Source organism: Lynx rufus, unplaced genomic scaffold (genome assembly GCF_022079265.1).
Source record: "Lynx rufus isolate CCGP_SWC_20201006 ecotype Redwood Valley unplaced genomic scaffold, mLynRuf1.p SCAF_14, whole genome shotgun sequence".
Taxonomy (NCBI): Eukaryota; Metazoa; Chordata; class Mammalia; order Carnivora; family Felidae; genus Lynx; species Lynx rufus.
Window position 1 is genome coordinate 13,371,504 of NW_025814828.1, and position 15,498 is coordinate 13,387,001.

General features: G+C 41.0%; 1 protein-coding gene across 1 annotated transcript in view; it reads left to right on the forward strand.

Annotated features, from left to right (window-relative positions):
• Positions 1-15,199, forward strand: part of REPS2 (RALBP1 associated Eps domain containing 2) — a 218,407-nt gene extending 203,208 nt beyond the window's left edge. Inside the window, exon 19 of the mRNA XM_047076346.1 lies at positions 9,668-15,199. Within this exon, the coding sequence (XP_046932302.1) occupies positions 9,668-9,736 (69 nt within the window). The 3' untranslated portion in view covers positions 9,737-15,199. The remainder of the gene's footprint in view (positions 1-9,667) is intronic.
• The last annotated feature ends 299 nt before the right edge of the window (positions 15,200-15,498 follow it).

The following is a 15,498-nucleotide window of genomic DNA, read 5'->3' on the forward strand; positions in this document are numbered from 1 at the left end:
GGGTAGTTTGGACATTTTAGCAATATTTGTTCACCCAATCCATGAGCATGGAATATCCCTCCATTTATTTTTGTCATCTTCAATTTCTTTCATCAGTGTCTTATAGTTTTCAGAGTATAGGTTTTTCACCTCTTTGGCTAATTTCATTCCTAGGTATTTTATTCTTATGCAAATGTCAGTGGGGTTGTTTTCTTAATTTTTCTTTCTGCTACCTCATTGTTAATATTTAGAAATGCAAGAGATTTCTGTATATCAATTTTGTATTCTGAAACTTTGCTGAATTCATTTATTCTAACATTTTTTTTGGTGTTGTCTTTAGGGTCTTCTATGTATAGTATACTTATCTGCAAATAGTGGCGGTTTTGCTTCATTTTTACCACTTTGGATGCCTTTTATTTCTTTTTGTCTGAGTGATGCAGCTAAGACTTCCAGTACTATGTTGAATAAAAGTGGCTAGAGTAGACATCCTTGTCTTGTTCCTGATCTTAGAGGTAATGCTTTCAGTTTGTCACCATTGTGTATGATGTTAGCTGTGGGTTTTTCATATATCGCCTTTATTATTTTGAGGTATGTTTCCTCTAAACCCACTTTGTTGGGAGTTTTTATCATGAATGGATGTTGTCCTTTGTCAAATCTGTTTTTTGCATCTATTGAGAAAATCATATGGTTTTTATCCTTCCTCTTGTTAATGTATGATGTATCACATTGATTTGTAAGTAGCTACAGATATTTTTAATTCTTTTGTCCTTTTACCTTGTAATAGAGTTAAGTGGTTAACCCCTTCATATTACAGTATTAGAATATTCTGAATCTTACCAGTTTCATTCTTATCTTTACCAGTATGTTTAATTTTTTTATGTTTTCATGTTGCTGATTAGCATTCTTTCGTTTCAGCTTGAAGGACTCCTTTCTACCTTTCTTGGCAACACTGGTCTAGTGTTGATGAACACATTCAGCTTTTGTTTTTCTGGGAAAGTGTTGAATTCTTCTTCATTTCTGAAGGATTACTTTGCCAGATAGAGTATTCTTGGTTGGCAGTTTTTTTCCTTTCAGCACCTTTTCATCCCACTCTGGCCTGGCCTGTCTGTAAGGTGCTTGCTGAGATAGCCTTTTGTGGGTTCACTTGTAAGTTACAGACTTCTTATTTTTTGCTGCTTTTAAGATGGTCTTTCTTTGATATTTGATAGTTTTATCATAATGAGTCTTGAAGAGGATCTCTTTGAGTCTGGTGATCTATGAGCTTTGTGAACTTGGATCCATATCTCTCCCCAGTATGGGGAAGTTCTCAGCCTTTATTTATTTAAGTAAGCTTTCTGTCCCCATCTCTTTTCAACTTCTGGAAGTCTAGCAAATCATAAGTTATTTCTTTTGATGGTACCCTATAATGTTTGCTTTCTTCACTCTTGTTGATTCTTTTTTTTTTCCTCTTCTGACTGTACAATTTTAAAGTTTCTGTCTTCAGTCTCATAGATTCTTTTTTCTGTTTGATCCATTCTGATGTTTTTACTCTCTATTGCAATTTTCATTTCATTCATTCTTCAGCTCCAGAATTCCTGTTTGGTTCTTTTTTTATGATTTCTCTTTGTTAAACTTCTCCTTTTGTTTGTATAATGTAGTTTTCCTGATTTTGTCTTTTTGTGTTTCCTTGTAGCTCACTGAGTTTTCTTAAAACAGCTATTTTAAATTCTTTATCAGGTAAACCACACATCTCCATGTCTTTGGGATTGGTTACTGGAAATTGCTGCAATATTTTGGTGGTGTCAGGTTTCCTCGATTTTTCATGTTCCTTGAAATTTTGCATTGCTGTATTCATATTTGAAGTAGCAGTCCCTTCTTCCAGTCTTTATGAACTGCCTTCAGGAAAGAAATATGTTTCATCAGTCCTGCTAGGGATTCTGAGGCTTTCTTAGACCTTTATGGATGTATCTGCCTGACATTTCTTGCTCCCTCTTGTGGCAGAATTATTAAGCTTGTATGCCGTCTCCTCCTGATCCTACAAAACACCAGGTCAAGTGCTAGCAGTCTCTCTTTTGTTTTCTCAAAGGTGGCGCTAAAGCTCAATTTTGTGGTCTCTCCCTGACCCACAGATTTGGGCCAGCACAGCCTTTCTGTATGTGCTTGCTAGCCACCTGCCAGAGTTTGCTGCCTAGGGAGTGTGAACAGGGGTCTGGCTATATATAGGATAGGGGTATGTGTGTCAGTAAGGCTAGAGCTGTGCTGGGAAGTACCATATGGGCAGTTGGAGGATCCCCAGAGACTCATGGGTGGGCTTCTTGATGGAGTCCCACAACACATTTTGTAGGATCTGTGTTTCCTTTAGTGCCTTTTGAGGGTCCTATCTGCCATTCTCCCAGCTACTTTCCATCTCCCAGTCATGTTGTTCACAATTCAGTACTCTGAATGGGGCAAGAGAGAATTGAGCCTCTTTGGCAGTGTTCCACATAGCTGGGGAAACTGGGTGTGTACTCACACACCTGTTTCCCCCAAGGGAGAAATCATGGGCTGAGAAGATCTCTCTTGGCCCCAAACTGTGCTGCCTTATGGAGGAGGGTGATGTGAGTAAAATCTAACAGTTCCTTCTTTCCAGTGCATCCAGACTCTTTTTTTCCTCCAGCATTGTTCTAGAACTTACCTGCTGGAAAATTAGACTTCTACAAAGGCTCTGTCATCTGTGGGTGATTGTCTAAAACAGTTTTCCAGAGACTCCCAGACTGTGGCTAAGAGGGGTTAGAGCTGGCTCATGGGCCAGCTCAGGGTCCAGAGCTGGGACCAAGCAGACAAACATGTGTGCCTATTACCCAATGCGTGGCTGGGTGAGACTCCTCCTGGATCTCTTAGTGTACGGTGCTGGGTCCCACAGTTCCCACAAAGACACTTTGCCATGAATGAGTGCCAAATTGTTGTTGCAAGGGGGACATGTCTTTACAGCCATGATGCTGATGTCACTCCTGGTAGTTTTGGCATTTTTTGATAAACTTTCATAGTGTTTTCCCTAGCGGTTGCACCAATGTCTATTATATACCTTGAATTACGTTTTGTGTATAGTTTGAGATTAGGGTCAAGGCTTATTTTTCCCCATGTCAGTATCTAATCTAGCACCATTTGTTGAAAAGCTTTTCTTTTCCTCCGTGGATTATTTTGGTTCCCTTGTTAAAAGTCTAATGACCATATAAATATAGATTTATTTCTAGGTTCTTATTCTGTTGTATTAATCTATTTGTTGATTCTTATACTAGTACCACACAATCTTGATCACTGTTGCTTTAGAGTAAGAAAATCAGGTAGCATGTATTTTTTTAGCCTGTTCTTCTTTTTCAAGATTCCTGTGGATATTCTGGACCCTTTGTTTCATATAAGTTTTAGAATCAGCGTGTCATTTGCTACAAAATAGCCTGCTAGGATTATGATTAGACTTGTTTGAATATATAGATCAGTTTAAGGAGGATCAAAATCCAGTGTTGAGTCTGCCAATCTGCTGGTAGAGTACATCTTTCTAATTATTTACGTCTTGTAAACTTTTCTTAGCAGTTCTGAGTGTACAGGTATTACATGTGTTTTGTGAAATTTATTCCCAATATTTTGTGACACTATTGCAAACTGAATTGGTTTTTAAATTTTCATTGTCTCATTGAATTTCTTAAGGTTACAGAATGCGAGGTCAGCATACACAAACCAATCATATTCTTATACATAAGCAATAAATAATTGGCAACAGAAATGTGAAAAACCCTACCATTCACAATATCTTGCCCCCCCCTCCTCTAAAGGAAATACTTAGGTACAAATTCATCAAAAACACATAGGATCTGAATACTGAAAACTATAAAGTGCCAAGACCTAAATAAATGGAGAGACACATTTGCTCTTTGTGGATTGGAAGACTTAACAGAGTAGTGCTGTCATTTTTCTCCTAAGTGATCTATAGATTCACCTCAATGCCAATCAAAATGTCAGCAGGACTTTTTGTAGGTGTAGATCAGCTAATCCTATACTTTGTATGTAAGGAGCAAGAAACTGGAATAGCTGAAACACATTTGGAAAAGAAGAGCAAAGTTGGACGAATCACTTGTTGTTAATGTTTTTGTATTTTTGGGAGAGAGAGAGAGAGGGAGACAGAGGATCTGAAGCGGGCTCTCTGCTGTCAACGCAGAGCCCAACATAGAGCTCGATCCCACAAACCATGAGATCATGACCTGAGCTGAAGTTGGATGTTTAACTGACTGAGCCACACATATGCCCCAGGAATCACTTTAGTATCAGGCTTTGGTAATCAAGACAGTATGGCCTTGGTGGAGGGATTGATGCATAGATCAGTGGAGCAGGTTAGAGGGTCATAAAGTAGACTACATGAATATAGCCATTCAATCTTTGACAAAGGTGCAAAATCAATTCATTAAGAAAGGGGATAGTCTTTTCAACAATTGTCTTCTAACAATGGGTCCTTTCCCTTTGGGGAAAAAAACAAACCTTGATCGAAACTTCAGTTCTTCTACAAAGATGAACATGAAGTGGGTTATGGATGGAAACATAAAACATAAAGACATAAATTTTTTGGAAGAAAACATAGAGAAAAATCTTCATGACCTGGTATTAGAAATGATGCCAAAAACATAATCTAGAACAGAAAAATATTAATAAATTGTACTTCATCAAAATTAAAAACTTGTGCTCTGCCTTAAAGACTGTCAGGAGAGTTAAGAGACAAGCTACAGACTGGGATAAAATATTTGCAACCCACATGCTTGACAAAGGAGTTGATAGTATCCAGATTATCTAAAGAACTCCAAACTCAATAACAGCTCTCAAAACTACAAAAACTCAACTTAAAAATGGGCAAAGGACTTGAACAGACACTTCACCAAAGAGGATATAAGGATAGCAGATAAACATATGAGAAGATACTCAGTGTCATTAGCTGTAGGGAAACGCTAATTGAAACCATGATCACATACCACTACACACATATTAGAATCGCTAAAACAGAAAATCATGACAATACCAAGTGCTGGCAACTGGGACTCTCATGCACTGGTGGGAATGCAAAATGGTACCCTACTCTGAAAAATCATTTGGCAGTTTCTTTTTCTTTTTTTTTTTATGTTTTTTTTATTTTTGAGAGAGAGTGAGCGAACAAGTGGGGGAGGGGCAGAGAGAGAGGGAGACACAGAATTCAAAGCAAGCTCCAGACTCTGAGCTGTCAGTGCAGAGCCTGATATAGGGCTCGAGCTCACGAACCACGAACCGCGAGATCATGACCCAAGCCAAGTTAGATGCTTAACCGACTGAGCCACCCAGGCACCCTTGGAGGTTTCTTATGAAGTTATATATACACCGACCATGTGACCCAACAGTTCTACTCTTGGGTATCCACCTTAATGAACTGAAAACTTGTGTTCACTCAAAAACCTGTACACGAATGTTCGTAACAGTTTTGTGTGATGGCCCAAACCTGGAAACAGCCCAGATGTGCTTCAAAGGATGAATGCATCAAGTGTGGTACATTCATACAACGAAGTAGTACTCAGCATTAAAAAGTAGTGACACACACCACAAGTTGGGTGAAGCTCAGACATTATGCTGAGACAAGCCAGTGTCAAGGTTATACACTGCTTGGTCCCTTGTATTTGACATTCTTGAAAAGACAAAACCATAGGTGCTGGGAAACAGACTGGTAGTTGCCAGGGGTTGTGCATGAAGGTGAGGGTTTATAGATAAGGGAGTAGTACCAGGGAGCTTTCTGGTTGGAACTGTAACGTACCCTGTTAGTGGTGGTGGTTACACTAATACATACATGTGTTGAAATTTATAGAACTGTACACTAAAAAAGTCACTTTTACCATGTAATAAAAAATAATTTTTTAAAATGTCAGACTTCACTCTGTTTTATGAATCTTTGTATGTGACCTTGTTTTTGTTTTGTGTTTTATTTGCTGTTTTTCTCTCCTCTTACTTTGCTTTGAAAGTGTAGATGATTTTTGTCTACTTGTTCTCTGTACTCGGTAAGCCCTTTTGATTTGGAAACCCATATTCTTCAGTTCTGGGAGTTTTCTTGGTTTTTGTTATTGTTGCACATTTCCTCCATGTGTTTTCATCCCACTCCCCTGTCCGTTTTCTCTCTTCTCGCTTGCTGGTATTTTTCAGACATTGGAACTCTTAGCTTGGTCCTCTAATTTTCTCATACTTTCTCATCTGTTTTCTTTCTGTTCTTCTTTATTTTTGTCTCTTTGTCCATTTCTGGAAACTTACTTAATTTTAAATATTCAGTCTGTTGTTCAATAACAAGAGTTCAGTTTTTGTACTCTGATTGTCTCTTTAAAGGTATCCTATTCTTGGGGCACCTGGGTGGCTCACTTGGTTAAGCGTCCGACTTTACTCTGGTTATGATCTCACAGTTCGTGGGGTTCGTGGGTTCAAGCCCTGCACTGGGCTCTGTGCCAACAGCTCAGAGCCTGGAGCCTGCTTTGGATTCTGTGTCTCCCTCTCTCTCTGCCCCTCCTCTGCTTTCACTCTGTCTCTCAAAAATAAATGTTAAAAAAAAATAAAGGTATCCTATTTTCATTTCATTATTGTAATATCTTCTATTAATGGTAGTAGTTTTCTTCTTCCTGAATACTTGCTTTTCTGTTTTATTAGCTATTTCTCATTAGATGCTTTCCTTCAGTATCTGATGGTCCTTTGCTTATATTTAGGAGGAGGATGAAAATGCTCACTGGAAACACATAGCATGTTGTGAGGCTTGTCAACTTTGAGCTTCAGTCTTCAGTCTGGTTGGGCTGCATAGTTGGGGAGCCTCCTAAGGCAGTATCATTGGCTCTTTCTGTTTAATCTGATTGGAGTTTCCAGAGAAGAGACTTTTTTTGGTCTCCTACATGGAGGGAAAGACTTGGTTCATTGGAGAGAGAGGGCTCTGGGTCTCTGTATCCTGGATATTCATTCATTTATTCTCCCTAGTTCCAGTCCAGTATCTTGTCCTCAACTGGGTCTTTGTACTGCTAGTCAAGAGGCCTTATGTTGTCCCTTTGCAAGAAATAAATCTTTTTTTTTTTTCAACGTTTATTTATTTTTGGGACAGAGAGAGACAGAGCATGAACGGGGGAGGGGCAGAGAGAGAGGGAGACAAAGAATCGGAAGCAGGCTCCAGGCTCTGAGCCATCAGCCCAGAGCCCGACGCGGGGCTCGAACTCACAGACCGCGAGATCGTGACCTGGCTGAAGTCGGACGCTTAACCGACTGCGCCACCCAGGCGCCCCGCAAGAAATAAATCTTAAGGTTGTGGCCTGGTAGCTGGAACGCTGTAGGGAGCTAACTGTTTGCGAAGCAGACTTGGAACCAGCACTTACATAGGCGGTCCTCCTCCTCCCTTGACTTGCACCTACGCAGGAATCTGGTGCTGCCAGTTTGAGTCTTTCAGGGATTCTTCTTTGTAAAATCAGGTTGCTTCTTGTTTTGTGCCTATGCTTAGCTTGCATTTCAGTTTTCTGTACTTGATTTGTAGGAGTGGAAACGTACCAGCCCTAGTGAACAGAAATCTGAAGAACCATCAAAATGGAGCTTTAGTCCCAGCCTCTCAGTCCATTCTGGACTGACTCAGTTTACAGATGCAGAATCCCTTGAACAGAGGGGTGTTTGGGTCACCTTATGGAAGGACCCCACCATGCAGCCGTGGAATGCCCACATTTATTTTTCTTGGATTTGCTAAGTCATCTGTTGGCCTTCCAGCTTACAAATTTTATTTGTATCACTTGTTCTTGTGCGTCTGTGACTTCAAAAACTTCTTTTTATTGTCTTGGTGGGGTTCCAGTAGGGAATGAGTGTGGTATGTGTGTTCAGTTGCATCTTTACCTTCAACCTGTCTGTATTCTTTTGCTAGATGGTATTATACAGTCTCAAGGCTTTGAAGATCATCCATAGGCTGGTGATCCTAAATTTATGTCTCCAGCTCTCCTTCTCTTACCTCTGGTCCCTGGACGTACTATTACAACTGCTTACTCACCATTCTCTCTTAATACATCCAGTACACATGTCAGACGCTTCCTTCCCAACCTTCCCTTTGAAATGCTGATTTCTCATCTAATCTTGTTCTCAATTAATACCACTACTAGCTACCCACTTGCTCAATCCCAAATCCCCTTCCTTCTTTCCTACATTATCAGCAAGTCCTATCAGTTCTAAATTCAAAATGTATCCAGAATTCATCCAGTTTTCCCCATCTTTATGGCTGCTACCCTGATCAAAGCCATTTCATTTCTCACCTCGGTCCATGCAGTAACCTTGCAACTACTCCCTGCCTGTGCTTTTGCCCTGCTGTCCAATCCACTATCTACACAGTAGCCGGAGTGAATATTTTGAATTCTAAGTTAAGCCACATGCATTCCCTGGTTCAAAACCCACAGTGCTATCCCCCTGTACTGTGAATGATGTCCACACTCTTTACTCTGTCCACAAGGTCTCTGCCTAACTCTCAGACTACAGCTCCTGCCAGTGCCTTCCTTGCTCCCTCTCCTCTGGTCACACAGGCCCTTCTGTTACCAAACACAGCAAGCTTGTCCCGCCCCACTTTGGGGCCTTTATAGTTGCCATTTTGTCTCCCTAAGGATCCTTCCCCCATGTCTTCATATGGCTCACCCCTCAGTTCATTCAAGTCTCTGGTCAGATAGCGTCACCTCTGTGAAACCTTTCCTGACCACCCACTCCACCTTTCTTCCAGATTCCTCTATTACGTCATCTTATTTCTTTCCTTTTGAAGGCATCTTGTTCTTTATTGTCTTTCTCTAGCCATTTGAGTGCAAGCCCTGTGAGGGCATTGGTCTGATCTGTCTTGTTTTTTGCTGGTACTATCATACCTAGAGCAGAATCTGGCCCATAGTAGATAGATACTCAAAGAACTGTTGGATGGCTGGGTAGGAGGGGAGGGTGAACAAACGCTTGTTGAGTTCTGTTTGGACTGTTAATATGTTGGGTCTTCTGGGGCATCTCAGAATTGAGCCTTTATACAGAGGTCTTTACCATCTCGACTGATTGTACTTAAGAATGCCTTTACGTGTCCCCCTCTCTTCCTGCCAATAAATCTGTTTTAGGGCTGAAAGTTTGAATTCCCAAATAGCAGATGGATGATCCTCTCTTTCTTTCTCCCTGCCATTAGCCATGCAGTCACACCTTAAGTTGTATTTTGTGCAGGAGCCAAGATGAGATTTTGGCAGATAGTCAGTGCATTTGCTCATCCGTCAGACCTGTGGAGTGTGGTGCTGGATTAGGAACGAGAGATTGAAGCTAGAAATTGAGTCCTGCTGGCTTCCCTCTCAGTAGTAGCAGTCTGCTTTTGCTTTTCTGCTCTCTCCCAGTCTGTCTGTTGATTTTTAACATCATCTTCTGCCAGTCACTAATCCTATTAAAACTGCTGGTGAGATTAAGGCGGGGGTGGTGTCAGTCAATTTCACTTCCTCATCTTCAGAAGGGAGTTGAGAGATGACAAATTGTGAAGCCGCCTTGGTCTGATCGCCAGCTTTAAATATGATGCCTTACAGTCTGCTTGTCCTTGAGTCATGTGGGACTTCAGTGTTTTGGGGTCCACTTATGAGTTTCTGTTTAATATCTGATGAAGTAGGGATGAACCCAGGAAATGACCCCTTTGCTTTTTGTTTTCTTCTCTCTGTTTTGTACAAATCAGGAGGTTCATCAAGAACGGATTGCATTGGAAAACCAATTGGAACAACTTCGTCCAGTCACTGTGTTGTAATCCCCAAGATTCAAGTAACAGTGGGCGACTTTTTCTGCCAAGATCTTTCCTTTGAATGTTTCAACCAACTACTTGTCATAGATGTCCAAGACTGTGTGAAAAGCTGTGAGCGGCAGAATATAATCCATATTTCCTTTTCTCTTGTAGTTCACTTGTACCTTTTACTCTGGTGGAAAAAATACAACCAGTTATCACACTTGAAATTGTAATTATCAGTGGAATTTATCTCACATTCTTAAATACTTCCTCAAGTTGTTAGATGTTTCTCCTTACCAAAAACCAATCTTCTAGCAAATGAAAACAAGTTAGAGCATTATTTATTTAAAGAATTTATGATTTGTATAAAACCTCATAACCTAGTACCTTCAGGATGCTTGTTTTATTTTTGTATGTATATCAAATACAGTAGGTTGGTTTCCTGAATAATTGGGATTCCAACTGGATAGTCTTTGGCATGATGATAATAAAAACAAAAACTAAAACAAGAGCATCAGATTTAGACTGGCGCTGTGCCCTCTGCCACCATATGCCAAAACTGCTTCTTAGTGCCATTTTGACATTATATCTAGCTATAAATAATACATAACTATTGTTTTCCGTTGGATGGCAGAGATTTATTGGGTCTTTGCACCTCTGTAAAGTGGAAGTTTTGTCAGTGATCTATTTAACTTGGCCCAGCCAGGCCATCAGCTCACAGAACTCGGTCCTTTCATGTAAATTTTTGTGCAAGAGCAATCTGCTTTTTTAACTGCCTCACCCGCTTAAATTGAACAAATAGTTGCCAGATCTCTACTTTTATCCTGCATGGGATAACATACCTGTAAATGCATGTATTTGGAAACCGCCCGTCAGATGCAAAAGGCTGAAGAGATCGTTTGGACTGATAAATATTTGTTGCTTGAACCCAGGTATTCAACCTGGGGAATAAGGGGAACTGGTTGTTACCAGCACTCCAACAACTCTGGGAGTTATTTCTGTCCCTGTTATTTTAACCTGAATTGTGATTGTATTGAGTACAAAGAAATAATGAAAGAAACCCCATCTTCACTCTGGGGGTACAACTGTTCGTTCTGTGTGAAGTGCACCCTGGGGAAGTGATTGGTTTATGTACAGCCCAGCGGAGCCCAGCTGACTCCAGCGTGTGTGATGTAAAACCATGAGCTCAAATTGCAGAAGCCAGCATGCTGTAGAAACTTTGATCACCTGCTCCCCCTGAAAGCTCAAGTTCAAAGTGGGAATCGGTCGACCCTCACAGGGGTCAGGGCATGCCTGCTTTAACATCACTTTGAGAGACTGATTATAAGAAATACCGTCTCTTGTGCATTTTACTAATTTACCCATTCTTAGAGTAGACGGGTGGGGTGTGCCTACGGTCCTTTCTGAAGTGCTTTAGAATGGGTTTGCCGTATGTGGGATCAAGCCTCCAGTTTCAGTAGGTTGACGGCTCTTAGAATAAGTGGGTGTTTATTTAATGCTTCCTTATTTTACTTGCCAGCTTTATCAATAGCTTAATAACAGAAGAGAAAGGCTCAAACAGATGATGTTTTCCCGAAGAAAAATAATTTGGTGGTTCTATTCTGTGTGTATTAAAGGATGATTTGGAATTGATTTGATTTTGAAAATCAAAAAACTTGAACTGTTTCTCTGTTCTCCCTTTCCTTCCCTTTTGGTTGCCTTTTCTGCCCCTCGGGGAGGGGTTTGGAGTCATTTAAAACCCTTCCTAAGATTATAAATGGGCGGTGCAAATTTTTTAGATAACCTCCTTTCCCATGTTCTGAGACCTGGGGGCTGTAAGGAATTTTATCAAGTGTCCTCGTTGCACACATTTGACAGCATGATTACCGTTTGTTATGTTCCATCCAGGAAAGACTGACACTGGCACTTCATCTCATAATCTTCCAGGACATACACACTTACTCGAGATAGCGCCGCATAGCCATTGAGCAGGCACACAAATGAAAGAATGTTAGTCACTATTCTACATTTAAGAAATATTGAGATGTTTTTCCCCAATCAGTCCATGCCGCAGTGAGACAAATTAGGATGTTCGGGTTTTGTTTACTTGGCTTGGTTTTCATTAAAGGAACAAACTCGCGTTGGACAGTTAAAGCCCCATGAGTCACATAGCGTCACCCGTATTTTAAGATGAGCGCCGCATTAAAGCCCACATCAGTAATGTCTATGCCCATCTTTCTTGACTGCACTTAACAGTGACCACAGTTTATTAGTTGCTCAGAAGTGGATTTTAAAAGAGAAAACAAGTACGCACTATTATGATTACCCGACTAGTGCTCATCTTCTGTTCCTCTGTTTTCTTAGGATATGCACTTTTAATGTAGGACTATAACTCCTGTTAATGTTCCTGTGAGCCTTTAATGTGACTTGTAGGAAGGCTGAGTTGGTGAAGTCACCGTTAGCCCTCTTCTATAAAACCACTCCCAAATTAGACCTGCTCGTTGGGCAGAATTCAATGGACAGAAGGTCGGTGTTGCCCCCCGTCCGTGCAGGTTTAATAAGCTGCTTGTTGAGTGGTCCTCCTCCATAGGGTCCTGGTGCCCCAAAGCGGGAAGCGCAGCAGGAATTGACAGCAGGCTTCCAGGTACCCTCATGTGCCTTGTATGTGGCCTACTGCTTTTGCCCCCTCCCTGTCCATTAGATATGAAGCCAAAGCAGAAGGTGGATATCTGGAATGGAAGTGCATGTTGTGATCAAGGCAGATACTTGGATTCGCTTTAGTTGGACAGATCTAACCGCTTTTAAATATTAGAGAGGTGCTTCGGGCCTGATCGGGAGAGGAGACATCTTGGCTGGAAGCCCATTTTACTCTCATTGGAGAATGGGATGTCCGAGCGGAGAGGACTTGGACCCGTCTCCTGCAGTTTGCTCTTGGGGAAGCCACACTTTCTAGCCCGAGAATCCATAGAAGGAGGTAACTAGTGGCAGAGCTGGGATGCCAGCTGATCTTAGGGATTCTAAGTCAAGTCCTCCAGCCCCTAGCAATACTAAAAATAGATTAGAAGGGTTTCTTCTATTTACCATGTTGAATTTTATTTACTTAGTAAGTTTTAAAGTATGAAGACACGTTTCAGTGAGTTTTAGATCTAGATATTCCTCTTAGATTGAAGCAAAAAATAAAATTTGAAGGGAAAGAGTATGATTGAACTATTTGTTCTTCTGAACACCTCACCTTTCATGATGCAATAAATTACTCTGAGTTTCTTGGCAGAACTTTTGACAGCTGTTGCTTTGAATGGATTCCATTCCTGTATTCCTTATGGGAGTTTGTTTTTAAAATAGACTACTGCGATTGAAATGAATTCAATATGTAGTAAGTTACAGTTTTCTTCGCTGTATCTTCAGTTATGTGGGTTGCAAATGTTCGATTTCAGCATATTTTAGGGGGAGTAGTAAAACACACGAATTGTCCTCTGATTTCCTACCAATGTCTGAACTATCATAAAGCACTCTTCATATGTGACTTGATTCTATAGTCTGTTTATAAATGATAATTTGTTTCTTAAACGATCTCACAACCATGGTAATAAGAGATGTGCACTCAGAAGATCAATAAGAAAATAACCTGGAACGGATGTTTTTCTTGCAATTAAGACAGGCATTTACAAAAGTCTTCTAAGCAGTAGTTGGAAAGGTCTCAGTTACAGTATAACACCTAACAGCTAAAAACATTTGTTCAAAACAAACTTCAGTCACACCTCCTGACTAGACATCACCAAAGGAATGTGATTTTAAAAGTATAAAAAAAAAGAATATCAAATATCAGAGCGACCAGATCTTCCCATATTATTGACAAGTAGGGCTTAGTAGGTTGTGGTTTGAACATTATGAATGTGAACAGAATGTAGTATCAGTTGAAAGGTCTTTTTCTCCTCTCGTTAAGTAGAGCAGAGGTGACTTTGGTTTCCCTTTCCAACCGGCTTACTCCCTTTTAAGTGCACTCTTTTAAAACTCCGCTTTCCAAGGATCTTTTGAATTTACACGTTAGCTATGGGTGTTTTATTGTGTTCTTTTTTTGCATCATGACTTGATGTGGTTCAAGTTCCCTAGTAAGGGGTGGAGATTTGGGTTTTTGGAATTCCGAGGCGGCATCTTTTCTTTAGGCACAGGCTAAGGGCTACTGCTCGCCAGTACCAGCGGCTCGGCCATGGGCGGCAGTGTGCATGTGAGTCTTGCTCTATGAGCCACCCTGCTTTGCTTGTTTGCAATGAGAAATGCATCTAGTTTTGCGACCCCTCCAAGAGCAAAAGAACAGACATGGGGGACCGGACTTCAAAAGCCGCGCATAGTCAGTCCGGGGGCTGCTGCCCTCCTCCAAGATCGGCCTTCAGAGGTTGCCTTACAAGTGCTCCCTGGAACAGCCAGTGTGTTACTGCGAGCAAGACATCCCAGGCACATGGCTCCTGTTAGGCTTATATAGTTATTTTCTGCATTTGCCGACATACATGATGACGAAAGAAACTTTTCTAAAAGGCATCGCGGGGTTTTGGTTGAGAGGACTTGTTCTACTTACAGAAAGCTTGCTCTGTTCTTAATAATGGGAAAGTGTTTTTGTGTTTTGTGAGTTTTCCTGTCTTGCTCTAAGCTAAGTTCACGGCTGTGGGAAGCTGGAGAAAATGGGCTCATGACTCTGGAGACCAGAGGACGGAGACTTTTAAGAGGGCTTGAATTGGAATTCGAGGGCAAGTTCGACACTAGGGAAATTCAGGGGCCAGTTCCGGCCTACTCCAGTACTCCGTTGCCTGACAGGACTGGACCCTAAAGGGCCTTCCCGGAGCTCTGGAGCTCTGCCCTCGGAATGGTGCAGCTGATGCAAGAGCCCCATCGCATGGCGATTGGATCAGCCGAGTTGTGTTGTTTTCATTTTGTTTTAAGGCAGCTTGTGTGAGGGCTTCAACTGTACCCATCTTGGGAACTGGGCGTTCCCTTTTCTTCGGCATTCTGCCATTCTGTTTGTCTTCAGCACAGATATGTTCCAGAAAGCCAGAGACAGGAAGAGCTGTGTTAGTCTTCACGACAGTGGGCCGGGAGAGAGAATGAGCTGATGGTCTATTTTAACCTCGAGAGTAAGAGTGTGTATTTTGTCACTGCAGGTACATTGAACAGTAAAATGAGTAACAGCAGAGTATATATATATTTGATGCCTTCTGTCTCCTCATGATAATGTGCTAACAAGTTGTGTTAGCAATTTACTTAGCCAGAGTTTTGTTCATTTACTAGGCCTTGGGAACATAAAGTATATTGGTCTTAAGCATAAATAAATATAGGGTAACCTATATTTGGATTGTGACTTGTAGACTCAAACTAACCTTACTGCCTCTTTTTCACACTTGTTGGAAAGTCTGTGAAGAACATAGTAGGTTAAAAATCTCCAACTTTGGAAAATGTACATGATGTGAAACTGGGGTGCTATGTTAAAAATAAATGTACGATAACTAAGTGTTTTTATGGAGTCTTGGTGTCGATGTATTGTGGCCTGCATTTGGTTTTGTGCATTTAATGGAAGTGCTGTGGGAAAAGAGTTGGAGGTCTTCCCAATCAAGTCTGAGATTTGATTATTTTTACCTCCTGGTGATCTGAGCTAGGTCCTTAAATATCTGGACACGGTGAACACTGGGTGATCATGGGCTATCTTGCCTAACTCACAGTGCATTTTAAAGATCTCCTGCATTGAAAACTTGGCTTAATGTGGGGTCCAGGTTATTTGCTTCATCCTGTCAGTATTCTTTTTGTTCGAAAATGTTCCC